General features: G+C 42.6%; 1 protein-coding gene across 1 annotated transcript in view; it reads left to right on the top strand.

Moving 5' to 3' along the window:
- Window positions 1-11,328, top strand: part of erbb3 (erb-b2 receptor tyrosine kinase 3) — a 106,279-nt gene extending 94,951 nt beyond the window's left edge. Inside the window, exons 23-28 of the mRNA XM_008114447.3 lie at window positions 636-782; window positions 1,692-1,789; window positions 3,431-3,580; window positions 4,449-4,520; window positions 5,608-5,875; window positions 6,040-11,328. Of these exons, the coding sequence (XP_008112654.2) occupies window positions 636-782; window positions 1,692-1,789; window positions 3,431-3,580; window positions 4,449-4,520; window positions 5,608-5,875; window positions 6,040-6,581 (1,277 nt within the window). The 3' untranslated portion in view covers window positions 6,582-11,328. The remainder of the gene's footprint in view (window positions 1-635; window positions 783-1,691; window positions 1,790-3,430; window positions 3,581-4,448; window positions 4,521-5,607; window positions 5,876-6,039) is intronic.
- The last annotated feature ends 5,737 nt before the right edge of the window (window positions 11,329-17,065 follow it).

Below are 17,065 nucleotides of genomic sequence, written 5' to 3' on the forward strand. Positions count from 1 at the left end.
TACTGGCTCATGCACTCTTATGAGCTTTGACATAAAAATGACTTAAAGAAGAATGTGCCTTTGTACAAGATACCAGCAGTTTGTAACCTTCAGGTGGTTCTTCTAAGAAAAACACAGGTTTTAAGATTTCACATTTGCAGATTGTATTGTTCAAAGATTACTTGCACTAGAGATGCTTCCAGGGCCTAGAGCTGCATAGGGAAGTGTTCTCTCATGAAAAAAATACACAATTTTAATTATATTTATGGTTTTTCCACTTTCATGGGGACCCTGTTCCTCTAACCCAGTGGTTCTCAACCTGTGGGTCCCCAGGTGTTTTCGGCCAACAACTAATGCCCAGAAATCCCAGCCAGTTTACCAGCTGTTAGGATTTCAGGGAGTTGAAGGCCAAAACATCTGGGGACCCATAGGTTGAGAACTACTGCTCTAACCACTGAAAAAGTAGCAGGACTAGTGTAATTGTTGCTTACTTACTTAATTGCATTAATTTTTAAAAGAAAAAAGAGTAAAGTCTTTAAAAATCACAGTGTAGCTATCATGTTTTGAGAAACCTTGGAACTGCCAACTTTCGAAGTGCCATTCTTTTGTATGGTACACTCATTCATTCATATTTTCTGTCTCTTCATCCACTTTAGGGGTGACCTTATGGGAGATGATGACTTTTGGGAGTGAACCTTATGCGGGAATCCACCTCTCAGAAGTGCCTGACCTTCTGGAGAAAGGGGAACGTCTCTCACAGCCCCAGATTTGCACCATTGATGTCTACATGGTGATGGTAAAATGTACGTGGCAGGAATACATTTCCCATTCTTTCACTGATAGATCCATTGATTCACTTTGTCCAGTGGTATAATTTTAAGCCAAAGGGCTTCTCACACCACACAGTTATATCACTATACCATACCTCCACTTTTAACAGTCATGGCTGTTGGGCAAGTGGACTAAAGACCTTCCACATAAATGGACAGCAGATTATCTTATTAGCAGCAGCGTGACCCAGCACTAGTAGCCAAAAGTGATAAAAAGAACAAGAACACACAGACCAATGTTATTTCTTTCTTAAGAGGCTTTTACAGAAAAATAATATGTTTGCACTATTTACAAAAACAAGGTTTCCATAGCACAAATCAAGTTCTTTATATTGCCTTATTTGCTTCCATGCTGGGCTTCTTTCTCATGCAAATAAACAGCTTTGCTCCCCCAGAGCCACCTCTCACAATGAACTTACAAGGAGCTTCACACAATAGCTTTACACACAGCAGCCTTCACACTGGAGCTTCACACACACTGAGGCTTCTCTCATACCCCTCAGGACGACACTAGTTTTGATCTACTAATTCTAACAGGCTTCAGCCTACTCACTCTCCTCAGCTTATTTAACCCTTTCAGTGGTTGACACATTTTTGTAATTAAAATACCTAGTTAATTTTTAATATTTCTGACAATGGCAACCTCCTATGGAATCCTGGGATTTATAGTCTGCTCACAAGCACCTAGAAGAGCTCCCTGACTGAGAATTCTGAACTGCACATCCCAGTATTTCCTACAATATTGCCATGAAAATTAAAGTAGAATCATTGTGCCGTAACTCTGTGGTGTGAAAAAATCCTGATTCCATAGACTGGGATTGTGGACCATAGGAGAGGTCATGGTTGGTGCCTGGCTGATACTCATCACCTCTAACCCCACAGGCTGGATGATTGATGAGAACATTCGCCCCACTTTCAAAGAGCTAGCCAATGAGTTCACACGGATGGCCCGTGACCCTCCTCGCTACCTGGTGATTAAGGTCAGTGTTACGTTCATCCAACTTCCTTTCTGCAACCTAAGCTACACATTAAAACCTTTAGCAACTTTGGAAGATAGTATGCAACTGATGGTTTCGCCTATTTCTGTCCTTGCCATAAGCCATATCTTTGGTGGTCTGGTGCAATCATAGGAAAATAGGAAAGCCACTTAGACAAGCTTTTGTCTTTTTCTTCCATTCTCCTTCTCTCTTCTTCTCTCACAGAGCCATGATTTCATTACGCAAGCCTCCCCTTCTCTGCAAAATTGTTTTTTTGAAAATGTTAAAGTTTCTGTGTAAACAGCAGAATTATCGTGCTGAGCTAGGGAAAACGCCTGGTCTTTTAAAGTCCTGGATCCTAAAAGAGGTCTCTGCTCAGAACTTTTTTCAATGTAAGGCTTGACTCCAGACTAAGTGGTTTGGCATATTGTGGGAAATACAATAGGCCATCGATATCCATTGGGCCGGCATTGTTCATAAACACATCCAAGGTTATGTGGCTGGCATGACTGCATGGAGTGCCGTTACCTTCCCGCCAGAGCGGTACCTATTGATCTACTCAGATTTGCATTTTTTCAGACTGCTAGGTTGGCAGAAGCTGTGGCTAACAGCAAGAGCTCACCCTGCTCCCCAGATTCGAACCGCCGACCTTTCGGTCAGCAAGTTCATCAGCGGTTTAACCACTGCACCGCCAGGGCAGTGTATACACCATATACAATGGTGTAGTAAAATGGCATCCCTTATATAAAATGGTAAACAACTCAAAAGAATTTTGGAGAAAAGATCTGTGAAATGACAGGAGGTTACAGCAGGGCATGCCTACACATCAACATGTGGTAAAATCAAGGTTTGGTTTTAAAAAATATTCTCAAGGAGGTTGAATTCATGGATGCAGAACCCGTGAACAAAGAAGGCCGACTGTATGTGAACTGGGGGTATTGGTGTGTACACTTGATTATTCACAGCATGACTAAAGGGAAGGATGCCTCTGTATAGCTACATAGAGCTCTTAAAAACTACTGTATGTACTCATTGCATACATTGACATCATGTAGAAGTCAAGGGTAAGGTTTTGATCAAAATTACAGCTTTTGATATGACCTGTGGACAAGCTGAAGATTGTTTCATGAGCAAAAACATCAGTGCCGCCTCAAAGAGTCAACCGCTGAGCTGCACCACCATTTCCCCACCCAGGCATTCAAAAAGGCCAGGCAAGACACCACGGGAGAGAAAGTAGAGGAGGCCAGTGCTTCTTTTATGTTCTCCCAGGACAGATTTTAAGCACTTACCTTTTGGCACTCAACTCAGAGAAGAAGACAGTTTTTAAAAAACTAGAGTTAAAGTACAGTACTTATATAGACCTGTGGCTAAGTCAGACAAAAATGTTTTGGACTGATTTTTAAACTAAAATTTTTAGATTTATACATGAGTTTATGTGTGTGTGCCTGTAGGACTGGGATTCCAGGAAGAAGATTTGATTTCTTTCCATTTCTATACCGAGGCGCTGCCTAAAGACCACTCTAATCCTAAAATTGTACATTCCATTTTTGCTCAGAAACTTCATGGCAGTGCTAAGCAATATTGGTGTGGCATTGAAATCGTACTGTTGTAACCATAATGAGAAATACTTTCCTTTCTCCACAGAGAGAATGTGGAACACTCCCCCATGCTGAGCCACCGCCCCTCACTGAAAAGGAACTGGATGAGATGGAGACACTGGATATGGAGTCAGAGCTGGAAGAAGAGGAGCTTAATAACCTCTTTGTTTCCAGGCAGTGGATTGACTCCACGCGGGTAAGTGAGGCTTCCACACTACCACCCCTTGCATTGATACATTGAGAGTCTTCCTGGCTCTGCCCTATTTATGTCATATTCTCCCTATGGCTTCACCCATTGTTCCTGTTCTTCAGTCAAGTGGGGAAAGTCTTGTCTGAAGTTGCAGCATGATTGAACGTATTAATCCTTGATCTTTCCTGGCAGATTTCTTGAACAGCTAATCTAGCTATTGGATCTTTCATTGTAGGAATGTACCCGTAATTGTATCAGTTCTGTCATTAGGATTGTTGCCACATAGGACAAATATTGCCTCATAGATGTCTCCAAGAATAAGAAGCTTTTAAAAAGGCCTTCTCTTTTCTCTGCCTCCCCTGTGTATATGTTTGCTGCCAATCCTGATGGAAGAAACGTTCCTTTGTAGTATAGGGTTAACCCAAGATATTTAATTGCTGGAGCAGAGCAGCAAATGGTGCAACCCAACCACTATTTCCAAGAAAATGTGCAAAATAAACAAAGCTTTTAAACTTATTTTAGCAGCTAAGGCAGGCTTGAGCAAACTTCAGCCCTCCGGGTGTTTTGGACTTCAACTCCCACAATTCCTAACAGCTGGTAGGCTGTTAGGGATTGTGGGAGTTGAAGTCCAAAACACCCGGAGGGCTGAAGTTTGCCCATGCCTGAGCTAAGGTAACCACTCCAAATGTCTCTGTCTCTCTTTTGAAAGCACAAAAATGATGTATTTAACATCTAAAATAAGCTTGAGAAGGCTATGGTTGGCTCAGACCTTCTTACCTGCTATTGTTTGTATACAAATATTGTGTATGCATAAATTAAATAATGTGAGTATCTTACTATTATTCATGCTTTATCTTTTAAAAACCATCTCCAGGCTCCAAATCCTCTGAATCCTTCTGCTGGGTACATCCCTATGAATCAGAGCACCCTGAGTGGAAGTCGCCAGGTAACACTTTCCTTATGGGGATCAGTACTAATGTAGTATGAGTGACTGCTTGTCCGGTCAGAGGAGTATCACAAAAATGGAGTAGTAGAGGAGGAAAGCCTGCCTGTAAGTTAGTTTGGAGGGTGTTGTTAGTTTTCGCAGAGAAGGAAGAAAGGGCTAGAGCAGTGGTTCTCAACCTGTGGTTACCCAGGTGTTTTGGCCTACAACTCTCAGAAATCCCAGCCAGTTTACCAGCTGTTAGGATTTCTGGGAGTTGAAGGCCAAAACATCTGGGGACCCACAGGTTGAGAACCATTGGGCTAGAGCAAAAGCTCTGAGTTATTCTGCAGCCTTCGGAATCCACCAGTGGCCAAGCTGGCAGGGAATCCATAGCAGTTCTGGGTTTGAGGGTTTAACTTTTGGTGTTTCGGGTTAAAGAGGTATGGAGGGCAGGATGGAAACTGATCTTAGTTGTGGGTCAAACATAACTCTCCTTTTATATCAGAGCACACCATCGCCCCTACAAGGAGAAATGTATCTCTTCAGCTGCATCAATGTGATTGTCTGCATCCTTGACAATTGGCCTGTTTTGCAACTCTGGACAGGCAGCAACACCAGCCGGGCTGTTGAGCCTCCAGTGGGCTGCTAAACATAGACAGGGATATATGTTTTTCTTGTTGGACCATAGATTGTGTAGGCTTGCCATAGACCCTGACTGAATGGAGCTCTTGCCACTTATGTCTGAACTTGGAGGTGATGCTAGTGGTATAGTATGTTTTAGGGTCCCATAGGTTAAGACTTGATCGTTCTAATAAGGATGAGAGGGAATGGGAGCCTCTGGCCCTGGTCAAACATGTTTCTATGTCTAATTCTTGGTGAGTAATGGGAGCAGTACAACGAGAGACTATAATTTCATAATGACAACTCAGACTGGCCCTGGAATATGATCTGAATTATGTGATACTTTTATTGATGTTTTAATGTTATGCTTTAAATTGTTGGTTTTAATGCTTCTATTTATTTACCGATATATTTTTATATGCGGCATCGAATTGTTGCTTTTGGTAAGTAAATAAATAAAATAAATTCTTGGCTTCCTGTGATACAGAGCACTGGTCTGGGGTCCCGGCAGACTTTGCGCCTAAGGCAGGAGTCAGTGGGTCGTACGATATCAGAATCATCAGAGGGGCGAGGCACAGCCTCAGAGTATGACCTTACAGAGGATTTGTCGCTGTCTGGGAGCCTCTGCCGCAGCCTACGGTCCCGTGGAGATAGTGCCTACCTGTCTCAGCGAGAAAGCCTGATGCTTCCAGTTGGGAGTGCTGATGGAGAGGAAGATGTCAATGGCTATGTCATGCCAGATCGAAGTGGCAGAGGTAAGGACTGCAGCAGAAAGAATAATTGCTAGGGAACGAGACACAATCAATGTTTCCTATGCATACCGGGAGGATTATGAGCGGCTGATCACCTGTAAAAGGCTGTTAGTCCACCCAGAGTGACTAAAGAATGACAAAGACTATTGTTTTCCTCTCCCATACAGAGCGTGCGGCTGGCCTTGCTGCCTCCCTGGTCCGAGGTTCTTTCCCAGTGCATGAAGCAGAGGAAGAGTACGAGTACATGAATCGGCGCCCTGCACAACCCTCGCAGCCTCGGCCGGCCTCTTTAGAGGAGCTTGGCTATGAGTACATGGATCTGGGCTCAGAGCTGAGTGCATCCCTGGGTAGTGTGCCCAGCTCCCAACTAACTACGCCTTGCCGGGATGAAGGGGATGAAGAAGAGGATTATGAGTACATGAACAAGCAACCCAAGCTCAGCAAATCCCTGAGCAGTATCCACAGCTCTCGAGGAGACTATACTGATATGGACTCGGGCATCACACAGGGCTCTCCAGATGAGCAAGGCTATGAGGAAATGGATGCCGTCTTGCCCTCGGTTCAGTGTCTCGACAGCCAGAGTCCCCCCTATCCAAAGAATGGGTTCATGAACCCCCTACGGACACTGGAAGCCTCGGACTGTGCTTTTGACAACCCAGATTACTGGCACAGCCGGATGTTCAGCAAGGCCGATGTTCAACGAACTTAGCCAAGGGTTGGCAGCTTCATCTATCTCTAAGGAAGATCCGCCTTAATCATGGCTCTTTATCTGCCAACAACCTTACTGTGATTTGTAGGGTGAAAGGGGGAGAATTTCCATAAGGCTCCTAAGCCCCAGGGACGTTGACCTCAGTAGGTGCGACCAACCAACACAGGTCTCCCTTTGGGTTGTACAATAGCACCTCGGTCTGGCACAGTGGTCTGTTTCTCTGGTTCAAACACTCTGATTTAGAAGGCAAATAGGAACCACTTGGGGAGGGAGAATCCAAACTGGTGGAATTCACTCCACTACAAACTGAGAAGGCCTGATCTAGTGATAAGTGGTCCTTTTATGTGTGGAGAAGATATGACTTGCTGGCTGTGTCTAGGCGCAGTGCTCTACTGTACGAGGACATAATCTCTTCAGGAAATAACTCCAGTTTTGAAAGTCAGGCCAAGTCTCCCATGCTGACCCGCCAAAGTGCAACACCGCAGTGGTACCCCATGCTGAACCTTTGACAACAGTGGGGTCTATGGGGGCCTGCCACTGCCACCACAGCTTCTGTAATGACAACCCCCTGCCCTTCTACAGCAGGGGGGCTGACGCATGAGCCAAGCATGCTGAGAACCTGCAGTTGGCTGTAAGACTGAAGGGGAGGAAGTGCCCCCTTTAAAAAAAAGATAATGCCCTTGTTTGCTATGCTTGACAATGTATGCAATGGAAGAGAAGAGGATTAGCTGTTGGAGAGAATATGAAGGATAATTATGCTTTGTTCTTTCTTGCCATGTGCCTGACATAACCTCATTTAGGGAGAAAATGTGTCTGAATGTGAAGCTGTGAGAAAACATAGATTCATAGAGTTGGAAGAGACCACAAGGGCCATCCAGTCCAACTCCATTCTGCCATGCAGGAACCTGTGGGTTTTGGTCTTACCTCTCATAGAGAGGCTGGAATCCAGAATTTCTAGTCTCTGCCTTCAGCTCACAAACTGATATTCCAAGGTATTATTAACAAGCCCTGTGCCTTACAAATGTTCATATCTAGGAGGAATAAAGACAGTGGACAGAAATAAATGCTGACCATACCAGAAACCCACATTTCTATCTCCAGCATTCAGATGCTCACTATCAGCAGCATCTCTCCCACCTGGCAGAAGTCATCTCTAGCACAGCAGGGAGAAAGAGAGTGTGTGGTCTTGCTCAGGAGATGGGAAATATTTCTATCCCACCCCAAGGAGGTGTTTCAGGATCTTTTGAAAGGCATCATTCTCAATATTGGCTCCCTTAGTGAAAGGGAATATAGGATGTTTCTCAGGACGGGGGCCATGTAATAGAGGCAGCCTGAACTTAATTCCCACGCCAACAGTTGAATAATCCAGTGGAGTTGTGTATTACTGCTGAGTTGACTCATGCTATTCAGATGGCTGCAAAGTTGCACTGTGGGCTTCAATACTGTTTCTCCTGAATCAGGCTTGTTTACACAAGAGTATGACTTGGGAATACATTTCTCCTTTCCATCACCACCGTCTGCCCAACCTTGCCTTAAAGGCCAGTCATACTGTATGTAACCTTAACTTTGTTTTCACATGTTCTCAATTGCATCATAAAAGGGATATTTACAAAAGGAGGGAAAATCAAATGCAGTCAGGGAGAGATGAAGGCTGTTAGAGAAACCCTGCCTTTGATCTTAGATCTCAGCGTCTTGTTTGAGTCCTGTGCAAAATCCTTTCTGCAGTGTGTTTTAAAGAAGTATCACCTTTAGGTGCTTGATCTGTATTTGAGTTGGCTCAGCAAAACATGGTTAAGGAGAGAAAAATCACCCAGATTGGTGAGGTCCCATGTTGGTCTTCAGAAGTTCTTCTAACTTAGAAATAATATGCTTGAAAGTTCCTTGGAGAAGTTTTGAAAATATGTGATGCTACTTGTGTTATCAACAGGCTGGTGAATTGCTTACCGATCCGCACCCCAGCAAATTCCTCATTCTCTTCAGTTCAAACAGAGGAAAAGAGTAGGTGACATACAAACAGGAGCGCCATTCTTTTCCGAGCCATTTTGAATCCCAGTATTTCAGATGTTATTCACTGAACTGAGAGAAGCAAGCACTTTTGGTGTGTAGGTGAATGGCGTTTAAACAATGCTCAGATGACTGAGGCTGCATCTACACTGACCATTTAATGCATTTCAAAGTTAACTTCCAACTTCAGTGACCAGACAAAAAATTCCCACAAAAGTGCACAAAATAAAGCCCTTAAAGCGTATCAGTGGCTTGTATCATCACCATCTGGGCTTCAGAACTGATTCACAGATTTTCGATGTAATCATCTCCATGGTGAAACCACTTTCTTCAATACTGGTTTGAAACTGCATTAAATGGTTAGTATAGACGACATGAGTGGATTCTGAAGAAGAGCTCTCATTTAATTTGCCTTGGAGGTTATAAGGCTCTCTGGTTACAATGCAGCTGTCCATGAGACATATTACACACACACACACACACACACACACAGAGAGATAGTTCTCCTGGCCCAGTGTGGGAAACAGGGAGTTGATAAATTAGCTCCCTGTCTGGATTGGAATTCTGCAGGGTGTGGTGAAATCTTGAAAAAGTTGAAAAGCAGGTAGAGCTACCTGTGTTGCGCCAACTAGACTGGCACCTGAACTGCAAGGGGCTGGCTAAGGCCTGGGAAGAGTGCTAGAGACGCTATTAGATTGCCCTCTACAGGAAAAAAGTTATAAAATATTGCCAAAGTTTGTTCTTATTAAGTGGAATCTTTTAGGGGAGAAGATAAGAAACTGTCACTTCTGGTGTGAGAATTAGCCGTCTGCAAGGACGTTGCCCAAGGGACATCAGGATGTTTTGATGTTTTTACCATCCTTGTGGGAGGCTTCTCTCATGTCCCCGCATGGAGCTGGAGCTAGAGGGAGCTCATCTCGAGCCGGCAACCTTTAAGTCAACAACCCAACCTTCAAGTCATCAGTCCTGCCGGCATAAGGGTTTAATCCACTGTGCCACCAGGGGCTCAGTGGAGTCGTAAATAACCATAGTAGTCAGTGGTTTGAGTAGTGATGTCAGCAGTTCATATCAGAGAAAATGACAGGCAAGGGGAGGAGACATCCTGGTTCAATGCTGAAATCATGGTGTAGGCTGATAAGTCTAAGGGTGCAGTCTAATGCACATACCTGGTAGCAAGCCACATGCACACAGTGGGAGTTTCTTCTGAATCAACAAGCATAGGACTAAACCATCGGGTTCTACCAGAACAACAGGAATTGTTTCTTTGCCAAGCAATTTCTCCCAGTATTCCTATCTCTTTCATTTTGACCAACCAGCCAAAAGATCCTTCTTTCCTGGAGGGGAAACACTGTGTTGAGGAACACAGAACTGAAATTAGCTTGGCAGTAGTTTTCTAAGAGAAGTTACCCATTAACAAAAGCAACAGAACCATACATTACATTTTAGCAATTCATTTTAAAATCCATCTTATGCAACTGAGGATATTGTGTTTTACTCACTGATTATACATGCAAAAGATTGCAGCCTTAAAGGTATGACAGCTTCTTGATCAGTTAGCCTGGCTATCATTATAATTGTTAGCTGAAATTTGTGTGTGTGTGTATGTGTATATATATATGCTTAAAAGTCAAGACTTACAACAACCTCATTAATTTCAGTCTTTTCTTAGGCAAGGGATATTCAAATGTGGGTTTGCAAGTTCCTTCCCCTGAAATATAGCCTAAAGCACTTGGTATTTGTTGGCGGTCTCTCATCCAAGTACAAACCATGGCTGATGCAGCCTAGTTTCCAAGATCAGACAGGATCTAGTGCCTTCAGGGCATTTAAGCCAAGTTTAAATTTGCTGTCTCATAAAGCAGGAAGAATAAAAGAAACGCATTTTGATGGGCAACTAGTTCTTTTGATTATAAAATGCAGAAATTGATTAGAATTTGATTTAGCCTAGAAAGGAAGTTGAAGGATGCAGGAACAAGGGAAATCGTTTAAAATGGGGAGAGTTGTGAGATGGAAGTGTTTTAACTTCTGTATTTACCTAGATCAGTGTTTCTCAACCTGTGGGCCCCCAGGTGTTTTGACCTACAACTTCTAGTAATCCCAGCCAGTTTACCAGCTGTTAGGATTTCTGGGAGTTGAAGGCCAAAACATCTGGGGACCCATAGGTTGAGAACCACTGACCTACATTATGCTTTTCAATAAAACATGTGCTATCAATGGCTTGAGCACAACAGGCATTCAAAGACAGCTTCTTAAACTGTGTTTGGGTCACAAAAAATTGGCCACCCATTTACATTTGGTAGCAATGTGCAGTGTTTATAGTAAACTCTTCAGAAAATGCTTTAGTTGTACTCCACAAAAAGGAAAATCAGCCTTGCAAATGCCAATTTATCAGTTAGTGTTTGATTTTTTATACCTGTTTTATTTACCTATATAGCTGGGGCCACATCAAAATTTCTCCGGCAGAAAGGGGTCGCAAGTGGAAAAGGTTTAAGAAACACTGCTTAAGGGGACAAATGAACTTTTTAAAAAAATCATTACAACAGTGATGAGCACCAAACAAAAAGCATGCTATTGTCCTTGCCGACTTATGTGATTTTTGTCTGTGTTTTTCTAATAGTAGCATAATAATGTCTTTAATGTGTTCTCCAAAGCTGAACATGTATACTGTCTGTTAGACTGTGACTGTTGTTTTACCATGTCTGGAAACTGATAAAATGAAGGATTCTGTCTTCTTCTTTATTCTGAACTGGAAGGAATCCAAATGTTTACACACACTAAACGGCTTTGTACCATGTCCCAACTTCAGCATAACAAGAAATGATGGTGTTGTTTTTACAAAAACAAGAACAGTAAAAGCTAGACACTCTCCCTTGTCATTGGCCAGGACAATGGTGTCCTCTTGTGCCAAGACATTAGCAAAATGGAAGGGATGGCAAGGCGCCCTCATTGCATAAGGGCACCCAACCAGATGGCTTCCTTTTAGTTTACCTTTTGCTTTCTAATCAAATACTCAACAGGGAAGCTGATTTGGGCAGGCAAATGATACTCATGGAAAGAGTATAAAATATTCAACTCTGGGCTCAATTCCTGTTCTTTAACAGCACAATCTTGTATATGTCTATTCAGAAGTAAGTCTCATTGACTTCAGTAGTTTCCTTCCAGATATGTATAGGATTGCACCCAGTGTGGTGTACAGTACCTTGACTTAATTTATGCAGGCTGTTGACAAAAATACAAAGAGCAGAACTTGTAAAAACAAAACTGTCACCTCTATGTATTAAGAGAGAAATACAATGTCAAGTTATTTGTGTTGTAAATTGTAACTATGTAAATGTGTGTATTTACTGTATATGCTTTAAATTCATCCATTATCAAGCCAAATATAGAAATGACCAGTGTACTAATTTGGGGTCCTTTGACATAAAATAATTAGTCTTTTGACTCCACTTATTACTGTCATGGATGCATCCTATAGGATCCTGGGACTTGTAGTTTAGTCAGAGGTAACGGGATAATTTTCTGGATGAGGAGTCCTCTCTCCCAGGCTTTCATGGGATGGTACCATGACAACTGAAGTGAAATCATAGTGCTGCAACTGTATCATGTGACAAGGCCCATAGACATGAATCCCGCAGTGAATATTTGAACTGTTTCAAATGTAACCCATTCAAAAGGTGCACTTTGTGGGACACTTTTCAAAAAAGCTCAGTATGATTGCCTAAAATGAAAGATAGTTTCTTCAATCCACATTCTCACCTGACGTATGAAAAGAAAGCCTAACCCCAGATCCTAGCTTTACTACACACTTTCATTGGCTTCACTCAAGGAATCAATGCCTGGGTATACATTGAGTAGAAAGATAATTTAAAATTGCTAGCACCCCTCCTTTTGCAGTTTCCAATCAATATCTATTGAAACAGTTTAAATCTGTCATGTGGATATGCTGTCCATTATCTTGTCTCAGTTGCTGTTAGTAAACAGCTTTCTGTAACACTGTGTGACCACAAATATGTTTTGGGAGTTGGAAATTAGTCCTTTTCCTTGGTGGGTGGGCAAGAGCTGGATGCAAACCGGCTTCAAGAACAAGAATGATTGAGTCCTTCCTGACAGAGGTTCTTCCACATGCTGAAGACCTTACATAAGTTTGTGTGTATGTCTGTGCGCGTGTGTGTGTTTTGAATACAAAATAAAAGTGACATTGATAAACTGTGGTGTTTGTTTCTGTTTGACTACTGGAGTGGATAAGAATCAGTAAACGTAGGAAAGAATGAGAGCTACTTAACATTCAGCATTTATAACCTTTTTGGTGTCTTTCATGCACATTGTTGCAGCAGTAAAATTTGGAAAGTGAGTGTGGGCTGGCCATGTGTTGGGGTACATGATCCAAAAACGTTTGCAAAAGAGGCATTTTGTGGAGGCAGGAGGGAGGGCAAAAATGCAGTTTCTTCGATTTTGGCAGGAAGTTTTCCATTGCTGTATGTTCATGTTGAGAAAGGCCGCATTGTTTAATGTCTGCATGTTGTACAATAGTGCAAGGCGCAGGAATTTTGCTAAAGGGACAACTAGAAAGCCTAGGTCATAGATGAGGAAACTGACTTTCTGTGTAATTAATATGACAATTCCTAGAAGCTCAACCAACATAGTAGGCAAGAATAAAGGATTGTGAGAGCTATTTTATGAAACCTCCGGAGGGAAAAGGATTCCCCACTAATCTAAATCTGCACTTATTGTCAAAACAGCGCTGTTCTCTTGTTTGACATAACAAGAAACTCAGATTTATTTATTTAATTTATTACAACATTTATATCCCGCCCTTCTCACTCGAGAGGGGACTCAGGGCGGCTTACAATAAACACACATATAAAAATTATACAATACACTATAAATCAGATTAAAAATTATTAACTTTTTAAATAATTTATTAACAGATATTATTATTAACATAAAATTATTAACAGATATTCAGGGGATGTGTGTAACTGGCCTGTACACAGCACTATATCTCCATACTAGAAGTTTCTAAAATTTCTCTTATGTTTTGAGTTGGAGTGCTACAAAGACTCCATGGGGAACTCACCCAGCTATACAAAACTTGATGCTGATTCTTATAGATATTGTAGCATTCGCATGCTTTAGATGGGGGAGGGATTCTGCAGCTCTCCAGATGTTGCTGAACTGCAACTCCCAGCATTCCTCACCAGTTGCTGCTATGAGCTGCACTGAAGGTCCAGCTTGGTCAAAGCTTGCTCAAATCAAAGGTTGTATCTACCCTGTTGAAAAAAATGCAGTTTGACACCACTTCAATTGCTATGGCTCAAGGCTATGGAATCGTACGTAGGAGCAATTGTTTAACAAGTTTTATTAGTTTTTCCACCGGTGTGGAAATCACACATTGGACAGATGGCAAGCTCTTTAATCTCATCAGGCTGAAAGCCAGAAGTAAGGTCACAACAACCTCTGTTATAGAACTCCAATATGCTGATGATAATGTAGGCTGCGCTCATTCAGAGGTAGACCTACAAATCACATTAAACACCTTTGCAGAAGCCTATGAAAAGGCTAAGAAACACTAAGAAAACCAAAGTGCTCTTTCAGCAGGCACCAACCAATCCTTCTGCAGTGCCAGCAATAAAGCTTGATGGTGTAAATCTAAAGAACGTTGACCATTTCTGCTTCCATTTGCAGCCACCTCTCCACAAAAGCTGACATTGACACCGAAATATGACACTGTCTGAGCTCTGCGAGTGCAGCATTTTTTCTAATGAAGCAGAGAATGTTTGAAGATCAGGACATTTATAGGGATACCAAGATGCTTGTTTATAAAGCTATTGTCCTTCCAACTCTGTTGTATGCCTGCAAAACATGAACTGTCTTCAAATGTCACTCTCGACTTCTAGAAAGATTCCATCAGTGTTGCCTTCGAAAAATCCTGAAAATCTCTTGGAAAGACAGGCAGACAAATGCCAGAATTTTGGAAGAAGCAAAGTCCACCAGCACTGAAGTGATGCTTCTCCACCATCAACTTTGCTAGACTGCCTATGTTGTCCAAATGCCCGATTATCATCTCCCAAGCAGTTATTTTACTCTTAGCTCAAGACTGGAAAATGCAAATTAGTGGCCACCAAAAGAGAGTTAAGGACAGCCTTAAAGCTACCCTTTAAAATGTGGAATAAATACTGTGAATTGGGAAGCCCTGGCCCTTGAGCATTGTTAAATAGAGGCCAGCTGTTACCAGCAGTGCTGTGGGTTTTGAAGAGGCACAAACAGAGGGCAAAAGATGCATCAAACAAACTCTTGTTGGGACTTCCTTCCATCTGGAAATCGACAAGACCATGTGGAACCAGAATACATCTCTATAGTTACCTTACGGATCCACAGCCAAGACTCTACTTTTGGAAGACAATCATACTTTGCTTTGAGTGATTGCCCATAATGACTTTTACAAGGTCTTTAGGCTCCCCTGCCATCAACTGATAGTACCTTACTAACTACAACTCCCACGATGTCATAACATTGAGCCATGGTAGTTAAACTGGTGGCAAAGTGCATGAATTCTATTGTAGGTGCACCCTCTAGGTAGGTAAACAGTGTGGGAGACAGGTGGATCTTTCACACTATTTCAAGGCACAATCTTTCATCAGCATTTATACTTGTAGCTATGAAGCCGCTATTCTGGATCAACCTGCAGTACCAGTTCCTATGTGAGCCTACTCCACAAATCTATCATTAACTTCCAGGATGCAGGTCTTTTTTGGGGGGAAAATCAGGTCAGATTGAATTTAGGCCCCTTCTACACTGCCATATAATCCAGATTATCAAAGCAGATAATCCATATTATCTGCTTTGAACTGGATTATCTGCATCTACACTGCCATATAATCCAGTTCAAAGCAGATAATCTGGATTTTATATGGCAGTGTAGAAGGGACCATAGTCTCAAAGCTGCATCCACACTGTAGAATTAATACTGTTTGACAACTCTTTAACTGCCATGGCTAGACACTATAGAAACATGGGAGTTGTAGTTTCACAAGCTCTTTAGCCTTGTCTGCCAAAGAGGACTGGTACATTATCAAACAACATCTACAATTCCATAGCACTGACTCGTAGCAGTTCACGTTGGGTCACACTGCATTACTTCCACAATGTAGATGTACACAAAGAGAAGGAATCCTGGGAGTTACAGTTTTACAGGCTCTTTAGCCTTCTCTGCTCAAGAGTGCTGGCGCCTCACCAAATTAAAACTCCCAGGATTTCACTGCATTGAGCCATGGTAACAAACTGCATTAATTCTACAGTGTAGATGCACCCTTTCTCGCTGACACACACAAAGATTCTGTAAAATGACAACTCCCAGGATTCCACAAAATTGAGCCATGGCAGTTCCAAGTGGAGTCAAACTTCATTAACTGTACAGCGCAAGGGGTACTCAAAAGAGACAACCCTTGAAGATGTGGCATAATAATAATATGGCTCCTTTCAACTGAGTCCTCAGGCCCCTTTCACACAGCTGTATAAAATCCACATTGAACTGGAATATATGGCAATGTGGACTCAGATAACCCAGTTCAAAGCAGGTATTGTGGATTATCTGCCATGATATTCTGGGTTATATAGCTGTGTGGAAGGGCCCTGGGTTATCTGAGTCCACATTGCCAGTTGAAAGCAGATAATGTGGGATTTTATTCAGCTGTGTGGAAGGGGCCTCGGGAGCATTTCCACATTAGAGATGTTCAGCTTGTCTGAAGCCATATTCTTAACTGAGGGCCCTTCCACACATCCATATGACCCATAATATAAAGTCAGAAATGAGTCCACACTGCAATATATTCCAGTTCAAAGCAGATAATGTGAGATTTTATTCAGCTGTGTGGAAGGGCGGGCTATGTATATAATCAGAGATAAGAAGATAATCTGGAATCAGTTCCTGTGATTAAGGCCCCTTCCACACAGTTAAATCCACATTGAACGGGATTATATGGTAGTGTGGGTTCAGATCACCCAGTTCAAGGCAGGTATTTTGGATTGTTTGCCTTAACTGTTGTTGTTTATTCGTTCAGTCGCTTCCGACTCTTCATGACCTCCTGGACCTCCAGCCCACACCAGAGCTCTCTGTTGGCCGTGGCCACACCCCCCCCCCCCCCCGTCCTTCAAGGTCAAGCCCGTCCCTTCAAGGATACCATCCATCCATCTTGTCCTTGGTCGGCCCCTCTTCCTTTTTCCTTCCATTTTCCCCAGAATCATTGCCTTCTCCAAGCTTTCCTGTCTTATTGTGTGGCCGCCTCCAATGGCCTAGGGGATAAAAGCTTTGTGACTTGAAGGTTGGGTTGCTGACCTGAAAGCTGCCAGGTTCGAATCCCACCTGGGGAGAGCACGGATGAGCTCCCTCTTTCAGCTCCAGCTCCATGCAGGGACATGAGAGAAGCCTCCCACAAGGATGGTAAAACATAAAAAAACATTCGGGCGTCCCCTGGGCAACATCC

The sequence above is a fragment of the Anolis carolinensis genome, chromosome 2, assembly GCF_035594765.1.
Source record: "Anolis carolinensis isolate JA03-04 chromosome 2, rAnoCar3.1.pri, whole genome shotgun sequence".
Lineage (NCBI taxonomy): Eukaryota > Metazoa > Chordata > Lepidosauria > Squamata > Dactyloidae > Anolis > Anolis carolinensis.